At 40.6% G+C, this 16,259-nt stretch overlaps 1 protein-coding gene across 3 annotated transcripts in view; it reads left to right on the forward strand.

Annotated features, from left to right (window-relative positions):
• Positions 1 to 14,566, forward strand: part of DGKH (diacylglycerol kinase eta) — a 98,027-nt gene extending 83,461 nt beyond the window's left edge. For 2 of the 3 annotated variants that reach the window (XM_081917743.1, XM_081917742.1), the window contains 4 exons: positions 752 to 871; positions 3,279 to 3,387; positions 4,918 to 5,048; positions 11,020 to 14,566. In XM_081917743.1, coding sequence (XP_081773869.1) covers positions 752 to 871; positions 3,279 to 3,387; positions 4,918 to 5,048; positions 11,020 to 11,109 — 450 coding nt within the window. In that variant the 3' untranslated portion in view covers positions 11,110 to 14,566. The remainder of the gene's footprint in view (positions 1 to 751; positions 872 to 3,278; positions 3,388 to 4,917; positions 5,049 to 11,019) is intronic. The other variant, XM_081917744.1, reaches the window with a different exon arrangement.
• The last annotated feature ends 1,693 nt before the right edge of the window (positions 14,567 to 16,259 follow it).

The raw sequence follows: 16,259 nt of genomic DNA on the forward strand, positions 1-16,259 counted from the left end.
AGGAGCCTCTTTGTTTGTATGAATAATTCTAATTGATTTTAGCCATTGCATGCTTTTTGAAAGTTTTATGTACATTGCTTAGAAATTCCTGTGATTGAGTAGGGTATTTATAGCTCAAATAAATAGATACCGTATTTTTTGCTCTATAAGACTCACTTTTTCCCTCCTAAAAAGTAAGGGGAAATGTGTATGCATCTTATGGAGCGAATGCAGGCTGCGCAGCTATCCCAGAAGCCAGAACAGCAAGAGGGATTGCTGCTTTCGCTGCGCAGCGATCCCTCTTGCTGTTCTGGCTTCTTAGATTAAGAATTTTTTTTTCTTGTTTTCCTCCTCCAAAAACTAGGTGCGTCTTGTGGTCTGGTGCGTCTTACAGAGCGAAAAATACGGTAATAAATAAATATATAAACTTGGAGGACTGGGCACTTTTGGAGCAGAACTTCAGTATATTTTTTTGTGTTATCTCAGCGCCTCATTTCTTCATCTGTGTGGTGGCTCCAGTTGCTCCTGACAACACATGTAATCAGTAGTTTACAGCACATGTGCCCAGCATTGGTTGGGAATAATAAGAAACGGAAAATCAGTGCAATCTTGAAAGGTGCAGTCTCCATGTTATTCAAAATGGCATCCAATTGCAATTAAAAAAAATAAAAATGGTAGTACATATGGCACATCTATTGTAAAAGTTGGGAAATTAGATGCTCCCCTTTTAAAGGACACAGGCCGGGTAACGTTTTGTGATTTGTTTCTGCAGCAGTTAGAATCGCCTCATGAAGAACTGCTCTCAACAGCTGTGCACAATTTAGAGACTGAATTAAGGAAACTGGCTGAGATTCCCTGGCTCTTGTATGTTCTACAATTAAATGACGATGAGGTGGGTGAAATTCACACTTGCAAGCCTGCTTTCATTTCATTTCATTTTTAATATATATATATGTAATGGTTCTAGGGGTTGCTCGTGCGTAAATCGACGCCACACCTGGCTGGGTTACCCGGGTGAACCCTTTCTGTCCGGACAGCCAGCCATCCGTGGCTGTCTCAATCGCTGGCAGAATCCGTCAGTGGGCGTTTCTTGAACTTCTTCCAGCAAAGAAGTTCTTTGACGCCTAGTCTCCTCCTACTCTCCCTGCGCGGAAGTCTTCTGCGCAGGGAGGGTGTGGGCAGCGGAGGACCCGTGCTCTCCCTGCTGGTCCCCAGTGAGGAGTCCTGGAGCCCCCTCGCCGATTCCCCCATCTGCCCCCCTTCTCCACTGGTGCTACGCTGAATTCCTTCCCCAGAAGATGGGCTGCTTCTCTCCTTCCCGGGACGCTCTCCTGGACCCCTCTGGAGCCCTCCCTCTCCCTCTGGCTCCGATGGCAGTTCCCTGACAATATATATATCTTTATTAATTTAAAATAAATACAATTATGAAAAACAGGCATACATACAAGTAAACATAGAATCAAACAAACAAATAACAGAAGAATCAAACAAACCACCACACTATAAGATATAAGAAGATTAATATAATTATCTTCATATATACTCCTGGTATTGAAAACAATTATAAAACTTACAGAGAATAAATTTTACAATGACTTCCAATTAATCTCACTTAACTTTGTCTATCCATTACTTTATACCGCACAGTTACATATTTCTTATATAATTTCTTTTTACTTCCCTACAAACTTACATTTATACAATACAGGGATCTGAGCACAATTAAAGTGTTGGTGCTGACCTTTAAAGCACTAAATGGCCTCAGCCCAGAATATCTGCCCATTCACTGAGACGTCTTCTGGTGGTTCCCTCCCTACGAAAAGTGAGGTTACAGGGAACCAGGCAGAGGGCCTTCTTGGCAGTGGCGCCTGCCCTGTGGAACGCCCTCCTGTCAGATGTCAAGGAGATAAAGAACTACACAACTTTTAGAAGACATCTGAAGGCAGCCCTGATTAGGGATGCTTTTAATGTTTGAGGTTTTATTGTGTTTTAAATGTTTTGTTGGGAGCAGCCCAGAGTGGCTGGGGAAACCCAGTCAGATGATCGGGGTACAAATAATGAAATCTTAATCATTATTGTTATTGGGAAGGGTTTGTACCAACACCAGACCAATGAGGAATTTGTCAGCAAATGGCAGAAAACCATGGCTAAAAAAGCCCCCTCTATTGTCTGTCACCCCCCAACTGTATTACCTGGGTTATGAAGGCGCCCAAAAGATGTTAAAGCAAAGATTATGGGATAATACACACCGTGACTTGCGATCTCGATCACACGTAGTCTGTAGTCCGCTTGCAGTAGGAGTACAATATGGGTATGTCTTTAAGTTAACACCTTACATTAAAAACCTGACAGTACCAAACTATCGAAGGCTTTTCACCAAAGCCAGACTAAACGTCTTTCCTTCTGCAGTGTTGGGTGGCAGGTTGAAAGGAGTTCCCTACCAGGACAGACTTTGCTGGTGTGCTCAAGACATCGATTCCATAAAACATATTTTGTTGCATTGTGCAAAATATGAGCAAGCCAGGGCTGAACTGATACTACCCTTGCTGGTACCTTTCCCGGGAAAATCAGAGGCTCACTATGTCAGGTTCCTATTGGAAGACCGGACAAATGCTAGAACATTAGCAGTGGCAAAGTTTTTATCGGTGGTTGCAAGAACCAATGATCCCTATATTCTGAACAAAATGCTTGTTTAACCTGGAGGTAGGCTGTATGAATTGTGTATTGCTTTGTAATGATTTGTTGGGTTTCTGGACTGTAATAAAGATTGATGACGATGTTATTGCTTACACCTACAATAAAGCAGCCACAAATGGGAAACCTTGAAAATATTTTTCCTTCTTCCAGCTCTCTCTCCCCTGCCCCATCTCAGCTTAAGTATGTTTTCAAGCCCAATTTAGCTCCTCCGTTTGGGGTGGATTGGGGTAGGTTAGGAAGGGAAATCTTTTGCATTTTTTCTGGCCAGACAACATGTACTGGACATTAAAACTGCTGCCTGGCCAGATTTGCCCATGTGCTGGCATCATGGTGGAGAAATGAAGCTGATTTATAATAAGGGCTGTGCTTTTTGGACTGTTCTTGTGACTTTCACCCCCTTTTCAATTTGACACCCCCCCAAAAAAAAGTCACTAAAGAAGAATTACTGTCTGGGTGCCTTCCAGAAAGAGTGAAAGTTCCTACCCACAAATATTCTGTCTTCCCATTTTTCAAATGCCAGTTCTGTCCTTGAAATTGCCATTCTCCCCCAAATTTTTAAGTTTTGCTTCTCAACCTTGTTTTTCCCTCTCTTTTGTTTTTAGGATCCTCCTTTGGAATATGCTAAAAGAAACAACAGAAGCACAGTATTCCGCATAGTGCCAAAGTTTAAAAAGGAAAAGGCTCAGAGACAAAAGACTAGCCCTCAGCTTGGTATGCTTTATAAAAATAATAATATTGTAATAATAATGTGGCTATGGGGGAAGCTGTGTTTCAAATCTTTCATTACATGCTCAGATGATGAATCGTTATTATCTGACTCAGCTTTGAGCTGAAGGCAACCTTGACCCATGTCCTTGGATAAACGACCTGTGGTCTGTTTTTGGAGGATGTGAAATATCTCTCACTGGTTTGGCTGTCCTGGGATTAGCTAGCCCTTAAAATCTAATATAGCCATACCTTGGTGGTCAAACGCCCTGGAACTCAGACATTTTGGCTCCCGAATGCCGCAAACCCGTAAGTGGCTGTTCTGGTTTGCGAACGTTCTTTTGGAACCCGAACGTCCAATGGGGCTTCCGCGGCTTCCGGTTGGTTGCAGGAGCTTCCTGCAGCCAATCAGAAGCCGCAATTTGGTTTTTGAACGTTTTGGAAGTCAAACAGACTTCCGAAACGGATACACTTCGACTTCCAAGGTACGACTGTATTAGTTTTCAAATGGTGTCCCAGAAAATCCTTGGGATTCATTCTCATTTCAGAAATGGCCAGCAAGCATCCCTTGTCCTCTTGTCCTGATCCTCCTCTGTACTGTACAGTTGCAGGCAAGTGTTTGGTGTGTTCTGGGGTGCGCTCTCAGTTTATTCCAGAAAGCAGTGTGCCTCAGAAGCCTGGCCCAGTGTGTTTTGTGAGTTTAAACAAACTTTTCAACCCTCTTCTCACATTGTTACAGAAAATGTACAGGTTACCACTTCACTCTTGATTATAGAGATCTCAGAGCAGGGTCCTTTAGCAGAGAACATTTTTGAAAATGCTAAAAAAAAAGAGAAGAAGAATAGCGAGCCCAGAATTCTTAATAAATGTAAGAGGCTTCATTGAAATTATTGGTTGGCTGTTGCTTACACTTCAGAGGCATCGTGTGTCACATCCAGCTTCTGAAACGAAATAGCACTGCGTAAAACACATGAAAATTGAAACAATGGCTTATGTACTCATTCTTCTTTATTAAATTCCTTTCTCAGTTTAATGTGGGCAACTAACCTCGGAGAACAGTGTTGACAGAACTTTTAAATGTGCTCTTTTGCCTGATATGGCTAATAGATAATTTTCTGAATTAAGGGCTGTAGTTGTTTATGTTTTAATGAGTACTGATTTTTCCCTATCAACATGGAAGCCAATAAATCATAATTTCTGTGCAGCAGAACAAGCACAGACCTTGTAGTACATCTTCTAATATGGTTACAAGTTAATTAGTTGGTGTTCAGGAAGCTTGGTAGCTTTGATGCTGAAGCTGAAAGCATGGCTGCAATGCAGAATGCCCTGTCTTTTTTTTTTTTAATTTAACATACATTCACAGGTTTTCTTTAACTGCATGGAAAAACGAAGCTGCCAATTATTTCAAGACTATATTTGACTTTTGCTATCACTGCCGTGTTCTAGTCTGTTTTCCACCCTCTGTGGCCTAACCTTTGCTTGTGATGCGAGTTGAGCATGTAGAAATTAAGGGGGTTTTGCTCTTAACTTTGGTAGTTCAAAAATGGGGCACAGATGAAGTTGCCGCTTGGCTGGATCTGCTCAGTTTGGGAGAGTACAAAGAAATCTTCATCAGCCATGACATCCGAGGCTCTGAGCTTTTACATCTGGAAAGGCGAGATCTGAAGGTATTTTCTATGCGCTACTTTTCTGCTTGTGATCATTTTTCTTTGATAGAAATTAATTAAAAACTTTCCTCTGTCCCTATTCCAGCTGCGTGCTTGTAGCTTGGCTTTTAGTGTGCAAACTTGCAAACCAACAAACCAACCCCAAACTAACATGCTGTCAGTTAGGCCAGACGTTCATCTTCTAATTAATAGGAATATTGGGAATTTGCTTCTTTTAATGATTTGTACAGAGTAATGGTGGAACCGGGCTTTGAGAAATCGCTAAATGTATTGGCTGTATTGATTTATATGAAAATAACTACATTAACATTAAAAGGGCTTATGTTGGAGATAATTTGTAAACCATCAACTGGCCGTTATCAAGATACATGTGATGCAAGATTTTAAAATACACCCATCCCTCACTCCGGGTCATAATCTCTTTATATTTGAGGCATTCTGGGGTAACCTAAGTAGGTGTTCTGCATTTTGTATCTGTCACTGCTGCTAGTCAGACCAGCTTTGTGGATAAGTTCTTTAAAAAAAAATAATATTAGATTTTCCACAGTGACAACACAAACCACAAAGCAAAATGATACACAAAAACAGAAAAAGGAAAAGGAAAAAAAAGGGAACAATGAACAGATAAACAATAACAACAAACTTAATTCTTCACAAATCTAACCTTTTAAACATCTTGGTTGACTTCCTCAAATCCCTCCCTTCTGAGTTTCCTTGTAATTAAAAGTAACAGCTTTCCAATATCATTATTAAACTAAAACAATTTCCAATTATAGTCCACCTTATTCACTTTTCTTAACATTCTAAATCCCATTTATTTAATTATAACTTAGTTTAATCCTAGGCCTATTTGTTTCTTTCAAGTAATTTCTATTTTTTTATATTACAATATTTATTCAAATAGTCCTTAAATTTCCTCCAGTCCTCTTGAAACTCCTCTTCTTTCTGGTCGCGGTGTGGGTAAGTTCTTTCTGCTCCAAACAGAATTGTCCGCAGAAACAGCCCACCAGGTGAGGCGATACCACTGTGTGACCCTCCTGGCCGGTAGGTTGCTGTGGTTTGCTGGAAGGGAGAGGGGCAAGGCGGTGGGGAACATACCACCTGGAGTGCTGGATTGGCTCCACGGATGTGTTTGCACCACCTCTGTCTCCCCACCCCCACCCCGTCTCCCCCTTCTCCCTGTCCCTCCCTCTGTTCAACAGTGTCCCATCTGCGAGCCACTTCTGTGCATTCATTTCCAGGAGATTTTCTCCACTCTTCCACCACCATCGCTCCTGTTCTACGTCTGTCTTTCATTTTAGGCTATCATCGTTGATGCTTGGGGCAACAAAGAAATCTTAATAGTGAGTAGAGAGGCCAGGAGTTGTCTGTGGATGTAATTCAGCTTATTCCTGACATCTCCTGAACAGAAGGGAAATTGTCTTAGGCATAATGTTTAGTTTCTGTTTTCAATTGTCAGTTAACTCAATTGTGTTCATAGTTCTAGATTACAATCCTGTCTGGCATGTCTAACACTAGCTGTCTGAGGAACCGTATTGTGGAAACTTGTTTCCTGACACAGATGGCATCCTTCCGGCAGTTTCCTGGCCTTTAGCAGGTTTCTGTAGCACCACCTCAGTTTCCTGGGCATCAGAGAAGCTGTTATCCCTAGTTCCAGGTGTTTCTCTTCATCTCTCTGTGTTAAATTTTCATTACAGTGGTGCCTCGCAAGACGAAAATAATCCGTTCCGCGAGTCTCTTCGTCTAGTGGTTTTTTCGTCTTGCGAAGCAACCCTATTAGCGGCTTAGCGGCTATTAAAGGCTTAGCGGCTTAGCGGCTATTAAAGGCTTAGCGGCTTAGCGGCTAAAAGGCTATCAGCGGCTTAGCGGCTTAGAAAAAGGGGGGGAAGCGAAAAAAATCGCAAGACTCGTCAGACGTTTTCATCTTGCGAAGCAAGCCCATAGGGAAATTCGTCTTGCGAAGCGCATCGAAAAACGGAAAACCCTTTCGTCTAGCGGGTTTTTCGTCTTGCGAGGCATTCGTCTTGCGGCGCACCACTGTAATTTTTTTCCTGGAGAAGGTGAATGGAGGTGTATTGCTTTCTCAGATTAATAGCATCTTAGGGAAGGTATAGACAAATGCCTTAATTGATTGAGCGTTAAATGCAACAGGTTCGGCAGAAGAATTGTGCAGCTGCAATTTGCAAGTTTGCAATGAGCCCACAATGCCTTAGTTTACACGCATTTCTACAAACAAGGATTCACGGGAATCTCAATGTTGTATGAATGGGCTCTGTTGAAATTTGTAGTGAAATATTCAGACTTATTTGATAATTTATAATCCTCTCTTTCATAAAATATGACAAGGCAGCCTGTAACATATAAAATGCAACAAAATCAGTCTATTAATATCTATAAAGCTATAAAATCTATAATCTGTAATTAAAAGCATCAGTAAAATGTCAGTAAATACTGGTTGTTTTAAAGGAAAAAAAAACATACTGTGAAGACCTGCCTGAACTGTGCCATTTTCAGAAGACATCAGAAAGGAGGCAGGGACTGTTCCTGTTGAACCTCTATAGGCAGCGAGTTCCACAGGAAAGAAAAGGGCTTGCCACCCTAAAAGCTCAATTCCTAGGGGAGGCCATCCAAACCTCACAGGCCTGGGAGAAATGGAGAAGATATAACTCTTGATACTACTAATAATTGGTTAATTGAATCATATTTTTTCCCTATGGATTATGAACATATCTAGAATTATTTCTGATTATCGTGTCATTTTCCAATTTCACTATTTTAGTGGAAATGCCTAGTTTCTCTTAAGAAACTAATACTCATTTGTTAAGTATGAGAAAAGTAGTTTACATGTGTATTTTTATGTAATAAATCCTGCCTTTAGAGAGTAGCTGAGACATTTCCCTCTGTTTGTAAGCTGTCCAGTTTTTAACTAGTTATGAAAAGTACCCCCCATTATATTTTGGTTAAAGGTAAAGTTAAAGGGACCCCTGACCATTAGGTCCGGTCGTGACCGACTCTGGGGTTGCAGCGCTCATCTCGCTTTATTGGCTGAGGGAGCCAGTGTACAGCTTCCGGGTCATGTGGCCAGCATGACTAAGCCGCTTCTGGTGAACCAGAGCAGCGCACGGAAACGCCGTTTACCTTCCCGCCAGAGCGGTACCTATTTATCTGCGTGCACTTTGACATGTTTTCAAACTGCTAGGTTGGCAGGAGCAGGGACTGAGCAACGGGAGCTCATCCTGTCACGGGGATTTGAACCGCTGACCTTCTGATTGGCAAGCCCCAGGCTCTGTGGTTTAACCAACAGCGCCACCTGCGTCCATATTTTGGTTACAGTACTTCTAAAGTTAATGGACTGCTCTGCATGACATGGTAAGCCATGTGTCTGTGTGGGATCCCGGAGACGGGGTTGGCAGGAGTACAAAGAAATCTTGAGAACAGGCCCCAAGGAGAGGGGACCCATAGAACAGGGTCACTAGGACTGAGTCTTGGAAGAAGAAGAAGAGTTTGGATTTAACTATCCCGCTTTATCACTACCCGAAGGAGTCTCAAAGCAGCTAACAATCTCCTTTCCCTTCCTCGCCCACAACAAACACTCTGTGAGGTGAGTGGGGCTGAGAGACTTCAGAGAAGTGTGACTAGCCCAAGGTCACCCAGCAGCTGCATGTGGAGGAGCGGGGAAGCGAACCCTGTTCACCAGATTACGAGTCCACCGCTCTTAACCACTACACCATATGCTTCAGGCTGTTACAGGTCCTCTTTGTTCCAAAATACATGTTCAAGAAAATGGCATGGCACAGTCATCCCTGAACTGTATACCACTGCCATTCAAGTCAGGGTGAACATAAAGGATAATTCAGTAATGGGAAGTAGCCTCAATTGCAAGGGAGAGTTTTTGTGCAAGGCTTCTCTGTGAGAGATTCGCTTTTCATGTGTTGGGTAGAAGGTTAATGAGAAGAAGCATTCAAGTACTGTATAGATGATTGTTTCCTTTTTCCATCCCACAAACCTAGTTCAATTTGCTATGCTATTTTTATGGAAAGGATCCCATCTGCAATTTCTGAAAAGGCCAAAATTGTGGATGGTCAAAACACACTGGGTGAAATTAGGTGGGATTGCCAACAATAATTTCCTGGACACCTGCCCCCTTTCTACCCCTGTTATTTTATTTTATTTTATTTTATTTTATTTTATTTTATTTTATTGCAAGATATGTAAAGCAGAATGCAGATGGGTTAAATGCATGCAAGTGGTGGGCATACTGTATAAATTTCATTGTCTGTTGCTGATCATTACAAAATATTTGATTAGGGGGATTATTCGGAGCACTTCCTTAAAAAAGATCCGCCTTGGAAGTTGAGTTGAAGGAACTAATTTCTGGAGTAATCTTATTGCAGCTTCTGTGTTAATCGGGCAAGATTTTGGGTAGACATTTTGTAATGACTTCTTCTCAGAAGGAAGCTTTTCTCCATATTTTCTGCTCACCAGCTGTATCCCTTGTTAGGATACTCGTTTAAACCCAGCAGCTTCGTGACGATCTCCGTGTAATGAAAAAGCGACACTTATCATTCAGAAATGTGGGCTTTCCAACTTGGGTGTTCACAACGCAATAAACACATCAAAGTCTCTGTGCTTTTCCCACACATAGAGGAAAACCTATTGTTCTCTGAAGGGACCTTGTCATTTCTGCCAGTCAAGAGATTCATTCCACCAGATATTAAAAGAGAGGGACCTAAACTGGGCTTTTTTGGGGGGGGGAACATACACATAATAGAAGACAATTCTGAGGTGTCTTGGGCAGAAAAATCTGTTGTGGGTCATAACATTTAGGATACAGTGGAGGTAGAACGTAGGAATCTGCCTTGTACTATCAGACCATTCATCCATCTTGCCCACTGTTGTCTAAATGGACGGCCCCACCTGGAGGTGGGAGGGGGGTCTGAACCTCTGTACAAAGTATGCTCTCTAATGCTGAGATGCAGCTCTTCCCCCAGAGGTTGACATTTTCTGGATATATCGAGAAACCTCCTGTTTTAATGCCCCATGAGTTTATTAGATATTTTTTGCATTATTGTTGCCGGTAAGTAACGTTATCTAAATCTATTCGGAATAAATTACAAAAATTGTCTTTACATCTTAATACAGTGGTACCTCAGGTTACATATGCTTCAGGTTACAGACTCCGCTAACCCAGAAATAGTGCTTCAGGTTAAGAACTTTGCTTCAGGATAAGAACAGAAATCATGCTCTGGTGGCACAGCAGCAGTGGCGGCCCCATTAGCTAAAGTGGTGCTTCCGGTTAAGAACAGTTTCAGGTTAAGTACGAACCTCCGGAACCAATTAAGTACTTAACCCAAGGTACCACTGTAGTTAGAAATACACCTTGTTCAGGAAATTACATTAGTAGTAGTAGTAGTAGTAGTACAGTGGTACCTTGGTTTACGAACTTAATCCATTCCAGAAGTCTGTTCTTAAACCAAAGCATTCATAAACCAAGGTGTGCTTTCCCATAGCAGCGGGGGGCTCAATTTACAAATGGAACTCACTCAACGTGTTCTGCTTCCAAGGCAAAGTTCACCAACCAAAACACCTACTTCTGTGTTTGCAGTGTTCTTAATCCAAGTTATTCATAAACTAAGCTGTTCTTAAACCACTGTATTCATATTACTAGTATCATCACTATTACTTGCATGGCTGCGGTAATTGTTTTTCAGAACTCTGTCATGTGTCATCAGTCATGGGAACTGGTGCTTATTACATGATTAGCACAGTAGCAATGGTTGGGGGGATTTTTTTTTTTATTATGGGTTCCTTGCTCTCTCCCTGTGCTTTTGACTAGAGGTAGGATCATTCCTGGAAACCTGCCCCCTTTGCTGGCCATCTGAACCGGTCCCCATTATTAAAGGTTAAAAGATCATTGGGTGCCTGTGAGCAAACTCTTGTGACTGACCTTTCCCTTCTCCTTGTCTCGTAGGACCTGGGGATCACGAAGGTGGGTCATATGAAGCGAATCCTTCAGGGAATTAAAGAACTCGGCCGGACCTTGCCTTTGACTGAAGTATAGTTCTATTGCTGGCCTCTGAAGAAGAAAGGCTGTTTATGCAAAGCCGTGGAGGCTCATTGCCTTCTCTATAGGTTTCTGCACAGATGTGTGAGTGTCAGTATGTGGCGTGCGAGGGATTGTGTTGGGGGCATTGCTTGAAAAAAGAGGCTAATGGGAGTCCTTGGAAGGTTTTGTGGGCCTAACGTTGCTGTGAAGTACGTTGCGAAGAGCAGCTCTTAAAAAGTCAGTTTTTGACCGAAATCTGGGCTGGGGATCTTATGCGTTATCTAGCAAAGGGCAATCGAGACCGGGTGGTTTTCCTTACATACATGGGATTTCTCAGTACTGCAACAAATAACTTAATGCAGTGAGAGCATTAGGTTTGAAAAATTCCTGAGGCCTGGAAACACTTGCCAATGTGTTGGAGGGACTGATTCCCGGTGGGTTTTTCAGGCAATGCTGATAACCTCGGCAACCTCCCTCCTCTTCTGTCTCTGACCAAGAAATCAGGCTGGAGCCATCATGCTGTATACCGCGAGTGCAAACTGTAATGCTTGGTTTGCCTGCCTGAACTGTCCTTTTCGTTGCATGACACACCTGACACTTTACAGACTTGAACAACTTTTATATCGGTTTGGAATAAGGTTTAATTTATTACTATTCTGTGTCTTGTGTTGGTTGAAGGCTTTTTCTGACGTCGTTCGTACCCTAAACGTGCTGTGAACATCTCTGCTATTCTCCAGCATGGGATGTATATTAAATATAATGGAGAGTTTATGTCCTCTGGCTGCAAGTAACTTAATAGTATTTTTAAAAGGCTGGTACCTCACAATATTATGAGTTTACTCCCAAGAAACAGAATTAACTGAATATTTTCTTATCGGCTATAAAATATGCAATGTTTATCTCTTACAGCCTCTCTTAAGGCAACTGCTAGCTTACTTTGAGTATTTAAACTTCAAAGCATGGCAGTATTGTGACTCAGAGCAAGGTGGATGTTTGCTAATTCAGTGGTAGCAACCTGATTATGTTCACAGAACTAAAATTACTTCATATTGAAGGCACACTTGGACCAATTATTTGAATATCAGGGCTTGATTATGTGTTTTTTAATGGAATCAGTAAAAATTACAGAGCATATCAAATATTCAGTTTATCAACACAAGCGATGTCTTTCCTGTAAATATTAAGCAAATACTTCTTTTAGTACAGAAATTATCCTCTTTAGAAATACTTCATTCCTGGGATATGCGTGAAGCCTGTTTATCGGTGTATTTGTTAAAATGGACTAGTAAAATGGATTAAGAATTGTCTGTCTTAAAAATTCTAATCCCTTTATTAAAATAATATAAAATGTATTTCTATTTGTTTCTCAGCTAAGGCAGAGCTCTTTCAGGTGAATGCTTAAGCTTTTCACGTTAAAAATAACCAGTGTCAAGTACTAGGTCCTAAATTGACTGGTGTGATATAATTAAAGATTGTCCAACAATGAAGAACATAAAGACAGTACCTAATAGAAGACAAAATATCTATTCTGATACATGTCATGATTTCCCCTTCTGCTTAAGTGGCAGTGAGCAACAATGGGGAATCCTGAGCGATACTACAATTGAACGTGATCCATCATAGCTTCTGAAAGAAATTTGATCAGCTCAGATAGCAACTATTGCTCATCAGAATTATGGTAGCATTTTATCACTCCAAATAAGTTGGACTTTCTACCAAGCTTAGGTGGAGCTCCACAAAAACAGCGTTCAGCACCCAGTTTTCAAAATGATGTTGTGCTTTTGTGCTAACAGTGTATGGACAAATTCTTTGTTGTGTATACTTTTAAAAGGAGAAGTACTTGAAGCATCCTTTTATATTAAGATGAAACTTGTTATTTCTTCATGGTTGTGAAATTTTAGCTATTTTTTTAAATAAGCCGTATAGCTCGAAAGTACAGACACTAACAATTTTCTAGTTTTACGGTGGTCAACGTAAGATTCACCATTTAATGTTATGTACTGAATTACGATAACTTACAGCAGGAATTTGTTTACTTTTCCAATGATAGCACTGGTTCTCTCAAACTTTGTCTTACCTGCCCACAAAGGCACGTAAGGGGTTAAATGTGAACTCTTAACATAGATGCCCTTGAAGAGAGCCAGCCTATTTGGCAGAGATCCACAACTCTGACATTACTACATCTTTTTATAGTTTCACCGATTTCTTTATTTTAGGCTCTTAAAAGACGACAACATTTTCAGCGGGTGATTACAATTACAATGGTAGATTTCTAACACGGAATTTTTTCTAGGCTTTTTATATTGGCTCTGCTCCAAAGATCTCTGTGGGAACTTTGATGTCCACACAGACTAACGCATGAAAAACTTTCTTTATTCACTTTAACTTTGGGAAGCAACATCAGTGTCATGTGATGGATACAGAGGGAGAGAAACCTTTGCTAATGAAGTGAATTGATTACCACCTGAATAGGAAGGAAGTCTGTAAAGCCTAGATGAAAATTACCGTATTTTTTGCTCGATAACACTCACTTTTTTCCTCCTAGAAAGTAAGGGGAAATGTCTGTGCGTGTTATGGAGGGAATGCCTACGGGTGGCATGCCTACGGATTTCCCTCCTCTAAAAACTACGTGCGTGTTATGGTCGGGTGCGTGTTATAGAGTGAAAAATACGGTATATAAAACTATCACATACCAAAGATGAAATCTTGTGAAACAGGATGACTATCACCAATACTAAATATTTCCCTTAAGGACGTAGAGCTAGGAGGACATTGTAGACACATGCATAGTAAAAGAGAATTATGGAAATATGGTTTGCAAAGTGACATGATTGATGTATTGATGAAGCAGAAACTGATGTGCATTGTTTCCTCAACATCTGTACCAATTGTCAGATAGTATTGCAGCCTATAAGGACATTCTGATTTAGAACTAATCTGTTGTAACATTATTTGCTCAAAATGTTGCATCTGTTGCCTTTAAAATGTACAATGCCTTCTTTTGATTCTGAACAAAAGTGAAACGCAAATTTTCAACAGTATCTGAAAGGGTTACATAGAAACACCACATAGAAAGGAAAGGTTTAGTTATGATCCATCTGGTCATGACAATTTGGTTATAATAACCCCCATGCCTTCTGGATGGAACATCAATATACAATTTTAGGGAAGCAAAGAATGCATGGGCATTTAAAAAATACAGAAAGGCATTTAAAAAATAAATTTAAAAAAATGAATGTTCAGTACAGTATTTGAAATAGAATGTCCCCATTGTTTGCAGTTTGAAACTTTATTTTAAAATTCTCACAAAGCATGGTTTTCCCTCATTCCATGGATTCATTTCACTGTTGCCAGCAGATAGCTGAATCTTTTATATACTTTTTGCTTTTCAACTGGAAATAAATATCAAGCCGCTTCCTGAAAGCTGCACTAAATCCTCACCCTATGTACATTCTCTCTTCTTAGATATATAGATAAAAATTTGTTTGGGTATGGCTGTTGCCTTCTATTTTGTCCAAGAGGCAGGTGGCCAGTTTAACATTTAACATATCCCTTTAATGTATTGGTGAAGGATAAAATACAGAACTATTCTTTCATTTAAACTATACCTTGAAAACAAGAGTTTATATTGTATGTCATAGGAGATAAAAAGTTGGAATTAATATTGATTTCAGTTGTTAATGTTTATAGTTGCACTGTGAAGGTCCATCACTCTTTATAGCTGTATATGCATCATTTTTATATAGGCAAAAGATGGTGGACAGGTCTGTCAACTAGTTACGTTAAAAGGCTTGTGTGTGTTTGTGTGCATTCAGACTTTATGGAATACATGGTTGGGGCAAATGGCTAAGATAGAACTATATATTAAAATTGCAACTAATGAATTGCCAAAAATGCCAAGCAGGGTCTGGTCATGGTGTGTTCAGTGGGTCAGAGCTGCCCTCCTGACACTGCTACGTACTTGGATGGGATGGATGTGGGGCAGCAGTGAGGTTGGGGCAAGGTGGGTTCTTTTCAGATGCACCCTTGAGGCCACAATGTTGCTGCTGCCCAGTTAGGGAAACAGGACTTGCGCCAGTGTTGCCACGGCAGATCCAGGGCCCCACCTCACTGCTGGTGGGTTCTTTTTTTTTTTTTAAATATTTTTTATTGGTTTTTACACATAATAAGAACAAACAAAACAAACAGACATAAACATTACAAACAAACAACAAAAATTGACTTCCCCATGCCCTCCCTTCACCACATCCTTGTTTTACCATTCTTTCGAGCAACTCATCGATCAATCTTTAGTCAGGTCCCTTTTGAGTTTTCTTAAAGTTTAAGATTTACAGCTGTAATTCTTTGTTTCCTACCCCTTAACATCTTATCAGTCCACAATTTTACAGTAGTTTTTTAAATATATTTTAAATTTCCCCCAGTCCTCTTCCACTGTCTCTTTCCTCTGGTCACGGATTCTGCCGGTCATCTCTGCCAGTCCCATATATTCCATCACCTTCGATTGCCAATCTTCCAGAGTAGGTAATTCTTGCATCTTCCAATACTTTGCCAACAGGATTCTTGCTGCTGTGGTTGCATACATGAAAAATGTCTTATCCTTCTTTGATACCAATTGGCCGACCATGCCCAAGAGAAAAGCCTCCGGTTTCTTTGCAAATGTCCACTTAAGGACTTTCTTAATTTCATTATAGATCATTTCCCAGTAGGCCTTAATCTTTGGGCAGGTCCACCAAAGATGATAAAAAGTACCTTCAGCCTCATTACATTTCCAGCATTTGTTATTGGGCAAATGATAGATCTTTGCAAGTTTGACTGGGGTCATGTACCACCTATAGATCATTTTCATTATATTCTCTTTCAGGGCATTACATGCCGTAAATTTAACACCGGTGGTCCATAACTGTTCCCAGTCGTCAAACATAATGTCATGACCAACATCCTGTGCCCATTTAATCATAGCTGATTTCACTGTTTCATCCTGTGTGTTCCATTTCAGCAGCAAATTATACATTTTAGATAGATTTTTAGTATTGGATTCTAGCAATTCTGTTTCTAACTTTGACCTCTCCTTCTGAAAACCAAGTTTCCTGTCCTGCTTAAACATCTCATTTATCTGACGGTAGTGTAACCAATCTCGAACTTTATGTTTTAGCTTCTCAAAACTT

The sequence above is a fragment of the Podarcis melisellensis genome (assembly GCF_964234715.1).
Source record: "Podarcis melisellensis genome assembly, chromosome: 7".
NCBI lineage: Eukaryota > Metazoa > Chordata > Lepidosauria > Squamata > Lacertidae > Podarcis > Podarcis melisellensis.